We start from the raw sequence: 17,966 nt of genomic DNA, 5'->3' as shown, positions 1-17,966 counted from the left end.
TTGCTCCCGATTCAGTCTGCGCGTGACGAGCGTAAGCCTGGAGGTCTGGATGGGTGCGGTAGCACCTGTCACTGTGAACAAATCTGAAAACGATTGCTTTCGGAAAGTAAAAGATTTATTTGACGGTTTTCCAGAACTCATGTCAACACTATCGGATGCTAAGAATTTGAACCTCTTAGTACAACATTGCAACTAAAGCATGCTCTTTATAATTAAATAGAAAATTCTTACAGAAAGTACAGCATCCGGTGCCAAAGCAAATGACTTAATCCATGTACGTAGGTACAATACATATACTGACCACCCGGTTGCTAAATCATTACAGTAGGTAAATGATCGCACACATGGGATCCAAACATGCTTCTCCTACTATCAAACTACGCGAAGCAGGCATCTAAAGCGATTCTATGATTCTATGGCACTCAACAAGCGAGGCGAGGCGGAGCGACCAACAATCGCCACACATTCATACACACGTTCTTCACCGAAGCTGAAATTCACCGAAGCTGCTCAGTGTCGGTCCCTTCAACCGGTCAGCCAGGTTCCACCGACTCTACACTGGCCCACGATTCACTCACAATCTCTCTCATCCCAAAGTCTGCTCCGGTGATCATTTGGAGCTGCCTCTGTCACCGAGGCGGTGCCATCTCCGGCCCCCTCTGCTCCCCTCCCGAGCACCTATCTCGTGCACTGACCACGGGGCGCCGCTCTGCCCCGGTGGAGCCGGCCCCGGCGCGCGGTCCCAGCTCGGTCTATGCGTGCTGCGCGGCCTGGCCCTCCCGGGTCGGGGCGCCCTTGTAGTCCTGGCATGCGACAAAAGAACGTGGTGAAATTTCTGCATAGACTGAACGAGAACGTACGAGCTGAACCCTGAGGAGCGGCAACTAGCATCTAGCTACGCAACTCGTCAATCCAATTAACTAGCATAGTAATACCGAAGCTGACACGGTCTACGCCGACAAGGGCCATTGGAACTCTGCAAAAGGAGTTGACTAAAAAACTACGAACTACGCCAGTTTTGATAATACTTGAATTAAGACACTATAAACTTGGTCAGTTGTGGCACAAGAACTACTCTACTTCTAACTACGCCAGGGCACGCGAAACTGCACTTGCTACACTAGTGTGTCGGCAAGCTGTCTAGTCACCTTGTAACTGACCTGGTACTTCTGCTTCCTCCTCGCCACCACAAAGAAGATGATGAGCCCGATGACGATGATGGCGATGACGACGCCCACGATGATGGCGATCATCTCAGTGTTCTCGGAGACGCCGCCGCCCTCGCCGCCGTGCTGGCAGACAGGCACACAGAGACGGAGACGGTCAGACGGGCACGGGAATATCAACAATGTGATTGGAAGATTAAATGTCCCGGCTTCATCGTTAGCACGGATGATTCGGCTCATATTTTGTGATATGAAGTATAAGCAACGAGATTTGCTTACTGTAGCCATAGAGCATTCGTTACACTACATGTATATCAGAAAATGATACAGGATTATTTGCACAAGCGAAAAAAGCATAGTTTACATGTCGCACAGATAACGTTCCAGTCTCAAAAACGATACCACACCCCTACATCAGCACGTAAAAACTCAACAGAACCAAACATCAGCATAGCTTAACCAAAACAATCCTTATTTTAACTCGAGCAGAGTCGAAACGCCGGGAAACAGAAAAAGTCCTCATCCCACAAACAGAAACTTATCACCACTCCTTCGATACCATCGAGAGATCCAGCTGAGGCTCGCCACACGCCCTCCCCGGTTACACACTGGACGCTGTCCCGCCGCCCTCAGTTACACACTCACGCTGTCCCGCCGCTCTCAGTTACACACTGGACGCTGTCCCGCCGCCCTCAGTTACACACTCACGCTGTACGCTGCCCTCAGTTACACACTAACGCTGTCCCGCCGCCCTCAGTTACACACTAACGCTGTCCCGCCGCTCTCAGTTACACACTGGACGCTGTCCCGCCGCCCTCAGTCACACACTGAGCGCTGTCCCGCCGCGCCGGCCCGCTCACCTCCTCGTTGTAGGCCATCACCCACTCGGTGAGGGGCTGCATGCGCTCGACGAGCGCCGCCGCCGACAGGTCGCGCTCCCCAGTCACCGCCAGCAGCTGGTCCTTGAACGGCTTCGAGTTGCCCGACACCAGGACGCTCCTGCGGCCGCGGTGTCAGAGGTCAGTTACCGGTGTCAGAGGTCAGTTACCGGTGTCAGAGGTCAGTTACTGGTGTCAGAGGTCAGTTACCGGTGTCAGAGGTCAGTTACCGGTGTCAGAGGTCAGTTACCGGTGTCAGAGGTCGGTTAGCGGTGTCAGAGGTCGGTTAGCGGTGTCAGAGGTCAGTTACCGGTATGTGAGTCGGTTACCGGTGTCAGAGGTCAGTTATCGGTGTCAGAGGTCAGTTACCGTTCCAGGTCAGTTACCGGTGCCAGTTACCAGGCGTGTCATATGTCAACCAGCGCAAGAGGGCACGTAGCGGAGTGTCAAAGTTCCGGTAAAACCACTAGATGCAAGTCGAGTCACTAGCAGCACTGAATAACAACCATGAGTCATTGGCTCATATATAAAACACCATTTAGCGTTTAGATCGTTTGCAATCACGAATTAAGCTACGTGGTAGAGTGGTTGGCTGTGAATTTAGCGCACGTTCATGCTGAGCACCCTCTCTGCAGAGGTCAACGGCACCCACTTGATGCTCTCGCCCAGCTTGGTGTCATCGAAGATGGCGCACTCGGAGAGCGGTTTGGCCGAGTCTCCGTACATGGTGCAGTGGTGCTTGTGGACGCTGAACATGACGATACCGCCGATCAGCCGCCTGAGGTCACATAAAACACAGAGACACGGTCAGCCCGGCGCTCCGACTCGGCATCGGGAACAGTCGGACTCGGCCCTGCGCCTCCGGGACGGCGCAGGCGGCACCGGCCAGAGGCAGCGGGCGCCACGGGTAGAGGCGTGACCCCAGAGGGAGCGAGTGCCACGGGTAGAGGCGTGACTTCAGAGGCAGCGGCGCCACGGGTAAAGGCGTGACTCGCAGAGGGAGCGGGCGCCGCAGCGTGAGAGCACAGCTCCATAGCTGAGAGTGAGGCGGAGATCCACAGACACGGGGGTTACTACGACTACGATTATTACTATTATTTTAGTACATTATCACTACTACGACACAGTCGAAGAGCAGCTACATTTGTCTGTCATGCGCCACAGGGCAACAAATGTCATTACAATTATTAGTACAGGCATGCCTTGCTCGAGCGATGTCTTATTCAAGATAATGCGACGGTAATGAATAAAGCAATAAAAACATGTGTGCTGGTGTACGATTTAGAATAAAAGTCGGAAGGGTAATTGGCAAACAATGCCGAAGCCTTATTTAGATTCTAGTGTGCAGCAATCCGAGAACAGAAAAGAAAAACGAATTCAGAGCCACATATATACGAGTTTTCACATATACAGTAACAATGAGCAGAAAACGATCGTTCCGCGGAGGCATTGTCGGCAATCGTTGTGGATCTGTGCGCGCTCGCCGGGGCCGTGCGATAGTGGATAGTGACGCGGCCGCGGCAGATAGTGGCGCACCGGCGGCGATACTGGTATCGGGCCGGCGCCAAACCCGCGCCTGATAGGCACCACGGGGCGCAGCTCGAGTGGCCGCCGCTATGGGTGCCGAACGAGATTCGAAGGAGATATACCATGCCCGCACAAGCTCTGACTACCTGACCTGAAACCTGACCCATATACCAAAACTCTGGCTACTTATTAGACAAAATGCTTTTACTTTTTACCATAAATACTTCCAAACCTCGATCATACTAGAGCTAGATAGGTGACTCATCTTCACTCGGACGTGGAATGGACGAAGGATATTGTACAGCGCGTCTCGGTTATCGTCGGCAGACGCGCTGAGGCGTCTGCAGTGCGGCTCACCCAGGGCTACATACAGACTCACCTGAAGTGGTAGTTGGGCAGCGTCAGGTGTCAGCTCACCTGATGTGGTAGTTGGGCAGTCTCAGCTCACCTGATGTAGTTGGGCAGCCTCAGCTCACCTGATGTGGTAGTTGGGCAGCGTCAGGGTGCCGTCGGCCAGTGCGTCGAACTGCTCAGTTCCGCGGCTCTCCGGCGGGCTCACTCCCTGGTACTCGCGCCTGGAACACAGACACTCGGTCACCCACGAGCAGACCGGTACGGTGGAACAGCGGCGCCGACAGATCGAGAGTCGAGGAACACACACACGAGGGCAGACAACATCGATTCTCCTACACATCTGATGTCGATTTGCCGGTTTAAAGCCCGCTTATCGCAACAGCTGAGCTAATATGCTATACGACTTTCCAGTTTTCGAAAAGTTCCACCCTTATAAATGCATCATATATCAACTGCTAGCACAAGCTGTACGAGTACATACAGATAACAAATCAACCCTCTAATTCCTAGATATCGTAATGACCACCTGATCCACTACTTGACCAAACACGTGACGGAATCACAGGACCGGCGACCGTAACGACGGGGAGGGGAGGGGGCACTCACTTGAGTTCCCACCACTTGTTGTTGTACTGGTCCAGGGGAACGGAGCCGCTCAGCACCTCCGACTGCCAGCGAACGGCGGCCATCGAGGCGGCCAGACGCGGCAGCAGCTGGGGGGGAGGGGGGGGTTATAGTGCCAGACGGGGCAGCAGATGGGGGGTGGGTTATAGTGTCAGACGCGGCAGCAGATGGGGGGGGGGGGGAGGTTATAGTGTCAGACGGGGCAGCAGCTGGGGGGGGGGGGGGGTTATAGTGTCAGACGGGGCAGCAGCTGGGGGGGGGGGGTTATAGTGTCAGACGGGGCAGCAGATGGGGGTGGGGAGACGGGGGGTTATAGTGCCAGACGGGGCAGCTGAGTTGGGGGATAGAAGGGGAGGGGTCAGGTCCGAGGCAGTCAGACGGGCGGCAGCTAGGGGTAAATGGTGGGTCACAGGCGGTCAGAGGAAGCAGCGGAGAGGGGGGGGGGTGAGTAGGTCACAGCCGACCACCAGTCAGCGGCAGTAGGAGCCGTAGGGAAGCGGCACTGGTCGGCGAGCAGTGAGCCAGACCCACAGCACGCACCGGAGCCGGGCCCAGAAGAGTTCACACGGTGGGTGTCTCAGAGTCCTAAATAAGTTATCCCAGAATGTTTGCATTACGTTTATAATGCCAATCGTATCTAGAATTCGCTCTAAAACAAGCAAAAGTGATAAAATAGACATAATAAAACCACGACTTGGGAATCGGAGCACCGGATGGACGGCTGAGCTGCCGCCTCAGTCTCAGAGGCGCGCTGCACACGAGCTCAGCACTCAGCACTCAACAGTTCCACTGCCCCCCCCCCCCTCCAACGGTCGCTCCGCCAGACACCGGCCTAGGCCTACCTTGAGGGCCTCGGCCATCCGGAAGTTGAGAGCGGCCTGCTCGCTGGTATCGGGTAGCTGGAAGCTGAGCTTCTGCTTGAGTCCCTCCGGAGAGATGGCGGAGAGGGCGCGGGCGCCGCCGATGGCGAGCTCCAGACCTGCCGCCACCCGTCACAGGTCAAACAGAATTAACGAGCAAATACTAAATAAATAAATAAGAACAGTCATGACTCATGACAAAATAAACTTATTTCACTGATTGATAGGATGACAATTAACAGAAGCCAAATCGAAAGTAAAAATACGTCCTGACTTACCTATCAATTATCACCGAAACCCGTGAGTCTATGTTAGCCTGACAACCCCCCCCCCCCACGGGGGACACGCGGCTGACTGACCGTAGTCGTTATAGCCGATGCGGTCCTTGTAGGGGAAGCCGATGTTGTCTGCGGCAAGAGAGTAGTAGCGCTCCCTGAAGCGCTGCATCGTGGCGAACAGCTCGATCAGCTCCACGTAGTCGGAGAGGGTCGTGTTGGTCGGATAGACGGCTCTGAGGGCACGGAGGGAGCGGTGTCAGCGCGGAGGGAGCGGTGTCAGTCAGAGGGCAGCGCGGAAGGAGCAGTGTCAGTCAGTGGCACGGAGGGAGCGGTGTCATCCAGAGGGCACGGAGGGAGCAGTGTCAGTCAGAGGGTACGGAGGGAGCGGTGTCAGCCAGAGGGCACGGAGGGAGCGGTGTCAGAGGGCAGCACGGAGGGAGCGGTGTCAGAGGGCACGGAGGGAGCGGTGTCAGCCAGAGGGCAGCGCGGAGAGAGCGGTGTCAGCGCGGAGGGAGCGGTGTCATCCAGAGGGCACGGAGGGAGCGGTGTCATCCAGAGGGCACGGAGGGAGCGGTGTCAGCCAGAGGGCACGGAGGGAGCGGTGTCAGCCAGAGGGCACGGAGGGAGCGGTGTCAGAGGGCAGCACGGAGGGAGCAGTGTCAGTCAGAGGGCAGCGCGGGAGCAGTGTCAGCCTGAGGGCACGGATGGAGCGGTGCCAGCTAGATTGCAGCGCGGAGGGAACGGTGTCAGCCAGAGGGCAGCACGGAGGGAGCGGTGTCATCCAGAGAGCACGGAGAGAGCGGTGTCAGTCAGAGGGCACGGAGGGAGCGGTGTCAGTCAGAGGGCAGCACGCAGGAACAGCGGCGACGCAGAAGGCAAGGAGCATACGCATTCTCGGCGAATAAATTCGAGCACATATGCAGTACAAGAAGCGGAGTAACACCTTCCAATCCTGAATACCCTTCCTTCCATAGCCTACCCTCTCTACCATCACTGGACTATTGTGGCCGACACGCTGCTACTTACAAGGACGTCCGACTTTCGGTGTGGCACCCGTCGAGCACGCGCGGCAGGAAGAGCACCGAGCCTGAGTTGGTGTCGGCCACATCCAGCTCCGACATGGCTAGCTCAGTGGTGGATGGCTCGATCAGGCCCAGGTCAGAGTAGCAGCTGCCCGCCTCCCGCTTCAGACGACCCACGGCAATGTTCTGAGGATGGACAGCAGCAACAACGTCAGGGAGGGATGCATGTCAAAGTTGGTTGACATGCAGCACTGAGAGGATCAGATGGTACTGCAGACTGCAGAGGGCTGGTAGCTTACTGACTAAATTGCAATCTAATTCCTCATTTGCAATGATGATAAATGTATAGCTGAAAGACGTAGTGGCGCTGAGAAGAGATAACATAACTCATCGTCATCAATCGCATTGTTTGCAATACAAATGATCCGAATTCCCCAAAGCGCACCAGCACCAGCAGCACGCTCACCATTTTCTCACACACTCTTGCCTTCACTTACCCAGTTCTCACCTGCCGTTACACTGCTCACCGAGCTATCTGACCTCTCACCCCCTCAGCGCCCAGTTCTCACCGGGCTGTCACTCCACTCTGACCCTCCCACCCCCTCAGCGCCGTTGCACTGCTCACCGGGCTGTCACCCCACTCTGACCTCCCACCCCCTCAGCGCCCAGTTCTCACCGGGCTGTCACCCCACTCTGACCCTCCCACCCCCTCAGCGCCCAGTTCTCACCGGGCTGTCACCCCACTCTGACCCTCCCACCCCCTCAGCGCCCAGTTCTCACCCGGCTGTTGCACTGTCGGTGGAAGTCGACCGAGCTGGCGTTGTCGAACGGTCTGAGGAGCGGCTCGAGGGCGCTCCAGTCGTCGGCCTCGAGGCTGCCGAACAGGTGGGCCGGGATCGGCCCCTCCTCGGGCACCGCGTCCACACCGTACCGCTGCCGCAGCCGCAGCCGGGCGTACGAGTGCAGCTGCTCGTAGACGGGCGAGATGTGCTCCTCCCAGAGCTCCTCCAGCAGGCTGACGATGCTGCCCACGTTGCCGTGCCGGTACGGGTAGAGCAGCAGAGCAGAGCCGTCCGAGTCGGCTGCCCAGGGGAGAGGGTCGGAGCGCGGTCAGATAACGGCCCGACCGCGCATCGGTCGGCCAGCTGATGAGTGCCAGCCGCCCCCAGTTTGAGCATATCTTTAGCAGCAGCCTGCAGTGGATGCAGTAAGTTTCATAATCGTTGGATCTGTGTCAACAAGTCTTACAACGTCATAGATGATTGGGCAATGCTCTCATGACCACGGCTCAAAGGGCTCATGGGTGGCTCAAAGAAGCCATGCTAGCTCAAAAGGTATGACGTGAGCTCAATAAGCCACGCCACGCAAGAGCCTTCGAAAAACCGAGCACACCATATTTGGATGCGACACGCCGCAGCAATGATACGGCCGAACAAATACCCCGAACACCAATCAGACCGGCCTTATCAGCACCTCTTGCTCCATAAGATCCTCGGTTGGGCAACGCCGCCATGACCGAACCTGCTTTTACACCTAGATAACGAGGCAACGGCTCATGGCGCCTGCAAAGTCGTTGGCGTATCTGGCCAAGTTTGAATAAGTATTCGAGACACCAGTAAATATTGCAGAACGGCGAAGGTATGTTTGAAGACTGATTAGGTGGCTTTGTTTCAGTAAAATACAAATTCAAATGTTTGAAGGAACATACCGCAATTAGCATTAGCAGGAACAAAAATCATACACAATCTTGAATAAATCAAATTAAGACATTTCAGCTCCTCTCCATGATTTTAATGTCTCAATGCGTTACACTGAGCTCCGTTGCGTTCGGTGCAAACGCACACAAGCGCCGGACGCTGGTAAGACTCACGATCCTTGCTCTTGGCGGCAATGTTGAGCAGATTGACGTATTTTTGGTAGTGCGGGGCGGCGTCGCGTCCGACAGCGCCGCGCCACGCCAGCCAGTAGTGCTTCAGCTCGTCGCGGTCGGTGGAGGCGGCCAGCTTCACACGGATATCTGCCGGGACAGGGAGCGGAGCCGGCGTCAGCGCGGCCGGGCAGAGACACGTCAGCGCGGCCGGGCAGAGACACGTCCGCCGGCGTGCGGACCGTCCGCCGACGAGGAACTTAACTGACAAGGAAATGAGCTGCCTGAAGCGTAGATACACGCAAGCGAAGATAGCATCGACAAACCGACATGATGAGAGCTATCTCTCGTACCATTCCATAACGCTAGCCTCAGCTGAACCAGCTACTCACCGCGGTAGAGCTGCAGGTCGCACTTCGACGAGTCGTAGAAATCGCACACCCTGGGCGTCGCGAACTTCGTCTCCAGGTTAGTAATGGCTGTGCTGAGCTGAAAAAGACAGAACATTTAAATCGCAGAACATGCCCGTGAAGAGCCATCCGTCCATACGGTAAGCCGTCCCGTCCCGTCCCGTCTGGTTCTCGCTGCACACACCTCCGACAGCTGGGAGTCGCTGAGCGCCGCCGGGCCGGCGTGCCGCAGCAGCATGAAGACGGCCATCAGGTCAGTGCGGTCGATACCGGACAGGTCGTACTGGGTCGCGTTACCGGCAAACTCGCGCCACACCTTCATGTAGCCCGCCTCAGAGGTCACCTGTGGACACGGGCAGCGTCGGTTCGTCACCAGTTGTGTTCAGTGAACGCTGCTTCGACGGGAAATGGTGAACGTTGGATAGACGCTACATGGACGCAGCCGTGCGGACCACTGGCAACCATGACATGACCACTAGCCAGTGCATTTTCAGGTGGTCGCTTGCAGGTCATCGGTTGAAAACTGGCAATGTCTTGAATCATGACCTAAATGGCAATCCTTCTCCCTCACCCAGCGAAGTTAATGTGCCATGATACCATGACCACTCGTGTAGCCCCACAACGTATCCGTGCTACCTGACTATCGCCGCGGCTGGCGTCTCCAGCTACTCGCCTTGCTCGGGCCCCCCGTGGGGTCCTTGGTGTAGAAGTTGAAGGCGTCGTTGAAGCGCGCCTGACAGGCCTTCTTCTCTATCTTGGAGAACTCCAGCAGTTTCTTGGCGGCTGAGGTATTATCCAGAGGAGTTGAGGAGCCGACGCCCGGCACCACACCGCCTGTGGCCAGACAGGGGACAGTGAGACTGAGACTGAGACTGAGACTGAGAGACAGGCTGCTGACAGGACAGGGAGCGACAGAGACTGCTTGTCCAAAAAAAAAGCTGGACGTTCATCTTCTACTAAACCAAAACATGCATAGACGAGCTGAATAAGTTGATTGTACAAAATGGCAAAAATAGCCTTGAGGAATTTCGCACCTAACAAAAATAGAACTGTATGAAAAACCAAAGACACTGGGGGATTCATTATATACGTAAACTTCATATGCGCAACCGAAGTAAGTCATATGCAACGTATACAAGGGCATGTTGGTGTGATTATCTCAGCTGCGCTAATTATTAGAGATGCCAGACGCAGGGACGTATTAGCGTTTGTCTATGGTAGCACCATCCATCTATCGGGAGTGGCCCTGACCTTCCGAGACGCTGCTGCTGCCGCCGCTGCTGCCGCTCCCGCTGTCTCCGATGGGGTCGGCCCGCAGGCCGGCACTGCCGCCGGTGGTCTCCACAGCGCTGGCGCGCAGCACCGGGCCGGGGTACTGCGGGGGCTGCTCGCCGCCGGGCGCCGCGGCCGGCTCCTCGGCCGCCTGCAGGTCCGCCGACTGCTCGGCCGCGCCGTCCTCCTCCTCCTCCAGGTCGGAGTCGTCGGTATAGTCCTCCTCCTCGTCGTCCTCTCCGGTCTGCTCCTCCGGCTCCGGCTGCGGCTCTGGCTCCGGCTCCGGCTCCGTCTCGGCGGCCATACCGTGCACCAGCTCCACAATCTGCTGTTTCAGCTCGTCGGGCAGACTGTGTTTAACGTCATTCAGGTAGCCGGGTGGCATGTTGGGTGTCATGAGGACCACCTGTTTAGGAGTCAGCTCGCCGCTCACCAGCTGCTGCACCAGCTCGTCCACAGGCGGCAGGTCCTCGGTGTCCGGCTGGGCCGCCGCCGCCGCCAGCAGCGCGCACAGCGCCGCCACGCGCACCACTCGCATCGCTCCGCGCTCCGGGGTCGTGATCAGTTACCTCCGACGGTCTCTGAGGGCAGCGGTCGCAGTAGCAGACAGACGATCGCTGAGGGCCGGCGCGATCAGAGATCAGAGGGCGCGGTCGGTCGGTAACCGCAGAGAGCGCCTACAGAGCACCCGTCGACCAGCCGTCGCGGCGGGAAGTGGACGCTGCCGACCGGTGTCGGGTGTTCGATACCACCGCCGCGCCTATCTTATCGGCACTGACGGCGGGACGCCGGTGGGGGCGCCCAGGCGACCCAGGTAAGTGCGATGTGGTGGCGTCAGAGCTGCTTTCGGTGTGCCGGAAGCATCGCGAAGATACGACATTGACTAACGAGACAACCCCATGACTCAGCGATCAAGGTGAACGGAAGTGCGCGCGGTGCGCATAAAACTCCATTGCATCTATAATTCGATTGGCTGTTGCACTGGTCGAAAATAATCCCACCAAGGTGCATGCACCATCCAATCATAAAACGAGATGACACTTGCAATGTGACATTCCAACACAAATGGGTTACCGAATGAATAATTTATTAGTGAGCAGCATCATTTAGATACAACCACACACGTGAGGTACAAACACAATTGAGGAGTCAACTATTTGAGTGCACAACAAAACCAGCAAACAACGGAAAGTTTTTTTTTCTGTAATAATATATCACAGCTACTTACATATGCTAATTATGCATCCAATATGGCGAACCCACCGAACACCAATAACGCACGGACCCTGAAACGAGCTTTTTCGATAAACCATTCTAAATAATGTGCTGTTTGTGACGAGAAGACACCTACCACGGTCACTCCCGCGCAATGTAAGAGTCACAGCCCTTTCACGTCACAGGATGACAACGAGACGACGAAGAGACAATACGCGTATCACAGTAGGTGAGCATACAAAACAAGACGAGGTACTGTCCAGGAACACTGAACAGTCCTTAACCCTCGCCCGCACATGGGGGGGGGGGGTGGTTGCCACCCCCCCCCCCCCAGGTAGTCTTTCTGCTCTGCACTCAACATTTTTAAAGCTAAAAGGCTGATTTTTCGTATAGCTGCTCCTCTATCCTTTCTTGATGTCCACTGAAAATTTCAAGTTTCTGTGGTTTTTGGTTTCGGAGATATGACCTTGTTTTTCAGGTCATGTCATGACCCAAATGGCCAATTCTCAACATCCTGCGTTGGCTATGGGCCTTGTGAGCTTTTAACACCTTGATTTCGGCCTTTTATACCAATCCTACCTCCCACCTATCATGAAACATGTTGTTCGACGATGTACAGAGGTCAAGGTCAGGGTCAAGGTCAACCTAGGTCATCTAAGATAATTGCGTTTTAGGCAAGCGGAATTTACTTTTTTTGAAATTTTTTGACTACATTTTTGGTAAGAGCTTCTCAGATCATGATTTCATGTAATATGGAAACATAAACAATCGGTGCACACATCAGTATACACACAGACACACACAGACATACAAACACATATTATTGACCTTGACCTAACTTGACCTGAGATGACCTCAGCAGCAAAAACCTGGTCGGGTAGTGTGACAAAGAGGTTCTAGCTGGCTTGGCACCAGAAAACGGCATCGTCATCGGTATATGACAAGCAGCGCGCTTGATATCCAACGGTGACCTAAAACGATTCCAGGACAAAAAGTCAAAAGACAAAATGTCAAAAGATAAAAAGTCAAATGCAAAAAGTCAAAATGGATAAAAGTCAAATGGAAAAAAGTCAAATGGATAAAAGTCAAAACGGATAAAAGTCAAAAGACAAAAAGTCAAATGGCAAAAAGTCAAAACGTCCAAAAGTCAAAAATGCAAAAAGTCAAATGGCAAAAAGTCAAAATGGCGAAAAGTCAAAAACGCAAAAAGTCAAAAGCAAAAAAGTCAAATGGCAAAAAGTCAAAATGGCGAAAAGTCAAAAACGCAAAAAGTCAAAAGCAAAAAGTCAAATGGCAAAAAGTCAAAAAACGCGAAAAGTCAAAAAGTCAAATGGCAAAAAGTCAAAACGTCCAAAAGTCAAAAATGCAAAAAGTCAAAAAGACAAAAAGTGAAAAAAAAACGGCAAAAAAGTCAAAATGATAAAAATCAAATGGAAAAAGTCAAATAATCGGTCCAGCCGTTGTGCGGTTATTGAGGATAATAGTTTTCGGGTGTGTGCAAAGTACCCCAAGTTTAGCACGCGCCACGTGCCAAGATCGACACTCAGACAACATGGTGTCCATGCCATACAACTTTTACATCCAAGTGGTATTCAGCAAAGAAGACCGCTTGTCGATGCGGCATGCGGTTCTTGAGTTATAAGGGTTTGAAGAGCGTGGTGGGGTCGTGTCGGGTCGGGTCGTGTCGGGCCGGGTCGCGCATACTCAGATTTTTGCCTTAAACACGAAAGAACTCGCTCGCTCGCTGCGCTCGCTCGCTCGTAATTAACCCTATGGCGTTGCATGGAAAAAAAATGAGTTCAAACTGCCTCGAGCCCCTCCAACATTGAGAAAGTTCCAGCGCCAGTGCTCCCACATGTAATAATAACCTGTGAATCATTTTCATTTTATTACTTAATGGATTCGTTCATTAAAATATGTTCATTTCTTTTAACCAAATTTCTATAAACCCAGCGCGTTGGATGCTGGACCAGTCAGCGATGACCGCACAGAGACCAGAGAGCGTGAGTGGACGGAGGGGACCGCGTCCAGTCTATCGGGCACGTTTAAACTTTCAGATAAAACTTTGCCATAGCACTGGAATTGCACGATGGGGCAGTGGTGACCCGGGAACGTTTGAAAAGTTTATGGGGTAGGTTGAACGTTGAGGGGACAAAAATTGCAACTCAAAATTTTGAAATTATCTCGTCTTTTGTATTTTTTACTTTAAGTCCATTGACGTCATTTAAGCGTTAATCACATGGTATTTTTTATTTTGAGGTTTTGGCTTTTCACCAGGGCCTCCTCTCAGGGGCGACACTTTCCGAAAATTATTGGTAGGGCTCTAATGTAAATTTTTGCCAATTCAAAGCGATTCTTTCCACGCAACGCCATAGGCATAATGTTAAATTTCCAAAATTATTGGCAGGGCTCGGGCCCTACCATGCCTATTCAAAACGACACCCATGCCTCCTCTAACATGTTAACTGCGGGAGCTGCAGCCCCCGCAGTCATCCTCCAAACTGGTCACTGAGGGGTACCTTAGTCATTTTTTAGTCTTAGACGTTTTTGGTAGGGGTTACCTTAGTCATTGCCCGTGATCGGGCCCCCCAGTCAAAACTGCTTAGAGGAGGCACTGCTTTTCACCCTCTCCCATGGGGGAGGGGCTGCCGCCGCCCGGTGCTCCGCGCACCACGGACGCCACGCGAGCGCTGCTGGCGCGGCGGCGCGCACTGCTCGGCCCGCGCGCCGAGTATACGGTGGTGAACCGGCAGTGTCGAGCGGCCATCAGACGTGACCAGCCACGCGGCATACTATGCTGACCAGCTGCGTGAGGCAGGACCGGCGAGGATGTGGACAGTGCTGCGGCCGGTGATCGGGGCGGGGAAGAGTGCCACTGCTGCTGCGCCAGCGTGCACGCCGGAAGCGCTCAACGCGTATTATGTGAGCGTGGGCCCCACCACCGCAGCCAGCGTCCCTGCCCCGCTGCTGCGGACCCCGGTACCTGTCAGAATCCCTCGCGTACTCACATGTTCCTTACAACTTCAGTGGGTAGGGTACGTTGCGCTGTATAATATTTTTCAAAAGATGAAAAGATCGATGCTTCGACTTTTATCCTTTTGACTTTTTATTTCAGACTTTGACTTTTCTATTTTATACTTTTTTCATTTTTTGACTTTTTGTCTTTTGACTTTTACCCGTTTTGACTTTTTGCTTTTGACTTTTTGTCTTTTGACTTTTACTCGTTTTGACTTTTTGTCTTTTGACTTTTTTCCGTTTTGACTTTTATCCTTTTGACTTTTTGCATTTTTGACTTTTTGTCTTTTGACTTTTACACGTTTTGACTTTTTGCTTTTGACTTTTTGTCTTTTGACTTTTTTCCGTTTTGACTTTTATCCTTTTGACTTTTTCATTTTTGACTTTTTGCATTTTTGACTTTTTGTCATTTGACTTTTTGCGTTTTTGACTTTTGCACATTTTGACTTTTTGCTTTTGACTTTTTGTCTTTTGACTTTTATCCGTTTTGACTTTTATCTTTTTGACTTTTATCCCGTTTGACTTTTATCTTTTTGACTTTTATCCCGTTTGACTTTTTGCATTTGACTTTTTATCTTTTGACTATTTGTCTTTTGACTTTATTCCTTTTGACTTTTTGTCCGGTTACCACCTAAAACAGCAACATTTTTTAGTTTGACCTGGCCTGGAAGGTCAATGACTGACCTGAGAAGGTAAAACTGGGTATCATTGGATTCGTCTCTTCCCAAAGAATCTTTTTGGTCTTTACCGCTAAGCTCTATCTCCAACAGGAACGAAATGGCGCGGGGGAGTGGTGGCAACCCCCCCCCCCCCCCATGTGCGTTCTAGGATGGGAAAATGGCATGTGCGGGCGAGGGTTAAAAATGGACACCGTAATACACGTATTCTTCATCAATGCATGGTGGGCTACCTGCATTGCACCACGAATATGGTATTATGCCGTCATAAATGAAACTCGCTTTACGAGCCGGATAGCCTCCTCCTCGCCAGGCCGAGGATATATAAGGCCACTAAAAAAAAGAGTAGCTTTGACAACGACGCCTTAGTTTACCAACGCGTTAGAAAATGTATTCAGCACGGTAATGACAAGGAGAATGAAACGCATCCAGCAAAGGAGCATACAATAAAAGAACAGCTCATTTACACCACTTAGATAATTTAACGAAACACTCATCTTAAAAAAGCAGCTGTTTGGAAATTACCCGACATAGTAAAGCGCACAAGCTTAATTATGGATTGCAGCTTCAATTTCGCGCTTTTAACATAACACATAACGCTTTAACATACTGTAAACTCCGCTTGCAAAGTTCAAACTAAAATTATAACTCGGGCCATACCAAGTTTAATGCCTGCAGCCAGGGTGATAACACTTTTTGAACGAATCCAGCCGGCCCACTACACAAACATTTAAAGCATAGCTTTGTGAAAGATTTAGGTCATGAGGGGACTCAGCATAGGCGGTCCCAGGGGGGGGGGCACGGGGGCCATGGCCCCCCCTTTGGTGCTGAAAGGTGGGGCCATACTATCTTTTGGCCCCACCTTTCAGATCGAACAGAAGTCCTAGAAAAGCTTTTTGTATGTTTCATTTTCTTTCTTGCACCATCAAAGGACGTAAATTTCACTCATGAGTGGGCTCAGTTTCGTATTCTGTCAATTTGGCGGTCAGCGTCGCTGGCACCGGTTCACGAGTATGGCCGGATCTTATATGGAATATCAGCGTGGGTTTACTTGAGACTCTCGTAGGCCCAGCAATGGCTGGCATGAGACCCTCTTCCCAGTGGCGGGTGGGCCCTGCCAAATGAGCGTGGCTCTACGACACTAAAGTAAGACCTCTGGTGCTGTGCACCTCAGAAGCCCGGTGGTGACGCCGTATGCCGGCTTGGTTTCTTGAGGATTAGCGTGGGATCTCCGGGGCCTGCATAGAGTTTGCATTAGCTAGTATGTAATTTCAGAGGCCTGTATGTAATGTGTACACAGTGGCGGTCGCGGGGGGCATCAGGGCCATGCCCCCCAAGGCACATAAAGGGGGCCATCAATCATCATATCATTTGCCCCCCCCCCTCAAGCAACCGATGGGCCCCCATAGGTGTATGGGACCCTGGCCCTGATTCGATCGTCACGAGGCTAAAAAACACGCCCAGCTATTAATATAGCTCCCACACCGGTCTTTGAGCGTCCAACACTGACCTCTGAGGGAACTTCAGTGGCGGTCAAGCGCCCACGTTGACCGCTAAGAGCCCACATCGACCTCTGAGGCCCCACATCTGACCTATGAGGACCCCTAACCGGCCTCAGGGGCCCCAACCGGCGTCTGAGGGTCTCACACTGGTCTCTAGTGGCCTTATTGCTGTCTCTGGTGTCCCAAGACAAACATTTAGGTGCCAATGAGGGCCCCGCATTGGCTGCTGAAGACCCGATGCTGGCCTCTAAGGGCCTGCATTGGCCTCTGAGGAGGGCTCATCTTGGCCTTTGAGGGCCCTCTGCTGGCCTATGGGTTCCAACGACGGCTCATTCCGGTCTTTTAGGGTCCCACGCTGACCTCTGAGGGCCCCATGTTGGCCTGTAATGAGTAGGACCCACATAAGCCTCTGAGAGCCCAACTCGGTCTCTGATGGTCTCAAACTACTGGCCTTTGCAGTTTGCAGGCCCTGTACTGGTCTCTGAGGGCTCTAAACTGGCCTCTAAGTGAAAACATACATGGGTGGGCTTCTGAAGATCACAGGGCTCACGCAGACTCCTGCACAGACGTACGTTGGTCCTGATCGAGATTACTTTACGTCCTGATGGTCCCGCGCAGATTCCTTCATATTTCGACGTCGGGACCCCATGAGCCGGTGTGAGTCCTGGGGCTGGCAGAGACTGATGAAGTCCTTAGGGCTCAGGGCCAGTCTTTTTAGCAGTAGGACTATAAGGCAGGTTGAGTGAGCCCCAATAGAGCCGTTGCGAGGCCCCGCGCGAGTCGTGCGCGGCCCTCAGATACCAATTTTGAAAACCAGGAACCTGTGGGGCCGGGGGTCTCCAGAGGTCGGTGTACCTATTCTCTCCCGCCGCCAAACAACTATATGGGTAAATGTCATAGTCTGAAAATGCTCTCTGGGTTTCACGTGCTTGTTCAAAGCAAGAGGTATCCGTACTTTTCCGAATTGTTTTATTGTGGTAAGTTGGTGGTAAGGTCATGAATCCGCGTGCCCGACCTTCCAGTATATGCTACACCGATCCGTCCCAATGGTGCAGTGGCCCGACCGATGGAAACACCGTGGGATGGGAAATATGGAACTGGTGCTTTTGCCTTAAATTGAGCTTAAAGATTTCACGCAAGAATGAGGTGGATGAAGCATAAGTAATGCCAACTGCGCGGCGCCTCGTGGACGAAAAAAAATTATGTCCCGCGAGTGTGACTTTGGCCCCCCCTTTTGCTAGCGGCTGCGACCGCCAGTGGGACTCAGCACATATTGTAATGTAAAAATCACCTTTTCTA

General features: G+C 53.0%; 1 protein-coding gene across 1 annotated transcript; it reads right to left on the bottom strand.

Moving 5' to 3' along the window:
* Positions 1–97: 97 nt before the first annotated feature.
* On the bottom strand, positions 98–11,075 carry LOC122373530 (angiotensin-converting enzyme-like). The gene is made up of 15 exons (XM_043351672.1): positions 10,238–11,075; positions 9,660–9,820; positions 9,171–9,329; positions 8,969–9,065; positions 8,580–8,726; positions 7,490–7,791; positions 6,714–6,895; positions 5,769–5,920; positions 5,392–5,528; positions 4,532–4,638; positions 4,048–4,146; positions 2,697–2,822; positions 2,027–2,165; positions 1,161–1,292; positions 98–803 (listed from the first exon to the last, which is right to left on the bottom strand). Exons 1-15 carry the CDS (start codon positions 10,794–10,796, stop codon positions 753–755), a joined length of 2,550 nt encoding a protein of 849 aa, XP_043207607.1. The 5' UTR covers positions 10,797–11,075; the 3' UTR covers positions 98–752.
* Between the last annotated feature and the right edge of the window lie 6,891 nt (positions 11,076–17,966).

The sequence above is a fragment of the Amphibalanus amphitrite genome, unplaced genomic scaffold (assembly GCF_019059575.1).
Source record: "Amphibalanus amphitrite isolate SeventyFive unplaced genomic scaffold, NRLGWU_Aamphi_draft 001511F_arrow, whole genome shotgun sequence".
Taxonomy (NCBI): Eukaryota; Metazoa; Arthropoda; class Thecostraca; order Balanomorpha; family Balanidae; genus Amphibalanus; species Amphibalanus amphitrite.
The sequence above is the reverse complement of the archived record's forward strand: the minus strand, read 5'-3'. Positions and strand labels throughout refer to the sequence as shown.

What these genes read in the sequence shown, in the direction of transcription:
- LOC122373530 (XM_043351672.1), bottom strand. Translation starts at nt 10,796, where the DNA reads ATGCGAGTGGTGCGCGTGGCGGCGCTGTGCGCGCTGCTGGCGGCGGCG. An exon ending in CGACCTGCAGCTCTACCGCG is followed by an intron (nt 8,727 to 8,968) that starts GTGAGTAGCTGG and finishes CTGTCCCGGCAG; the next exon opens with ATATCCGTGTGAAGCTGGCC. An exon ending in ACCGAAAGTCGGACGTCCTT is followed by an intron (nt 5,921 to 6,713) that starts GTAAGTAGCAGC and finishes CCGTGCCCTCAG; the next exon opens with AGCCGTCTATCCGACCAACA.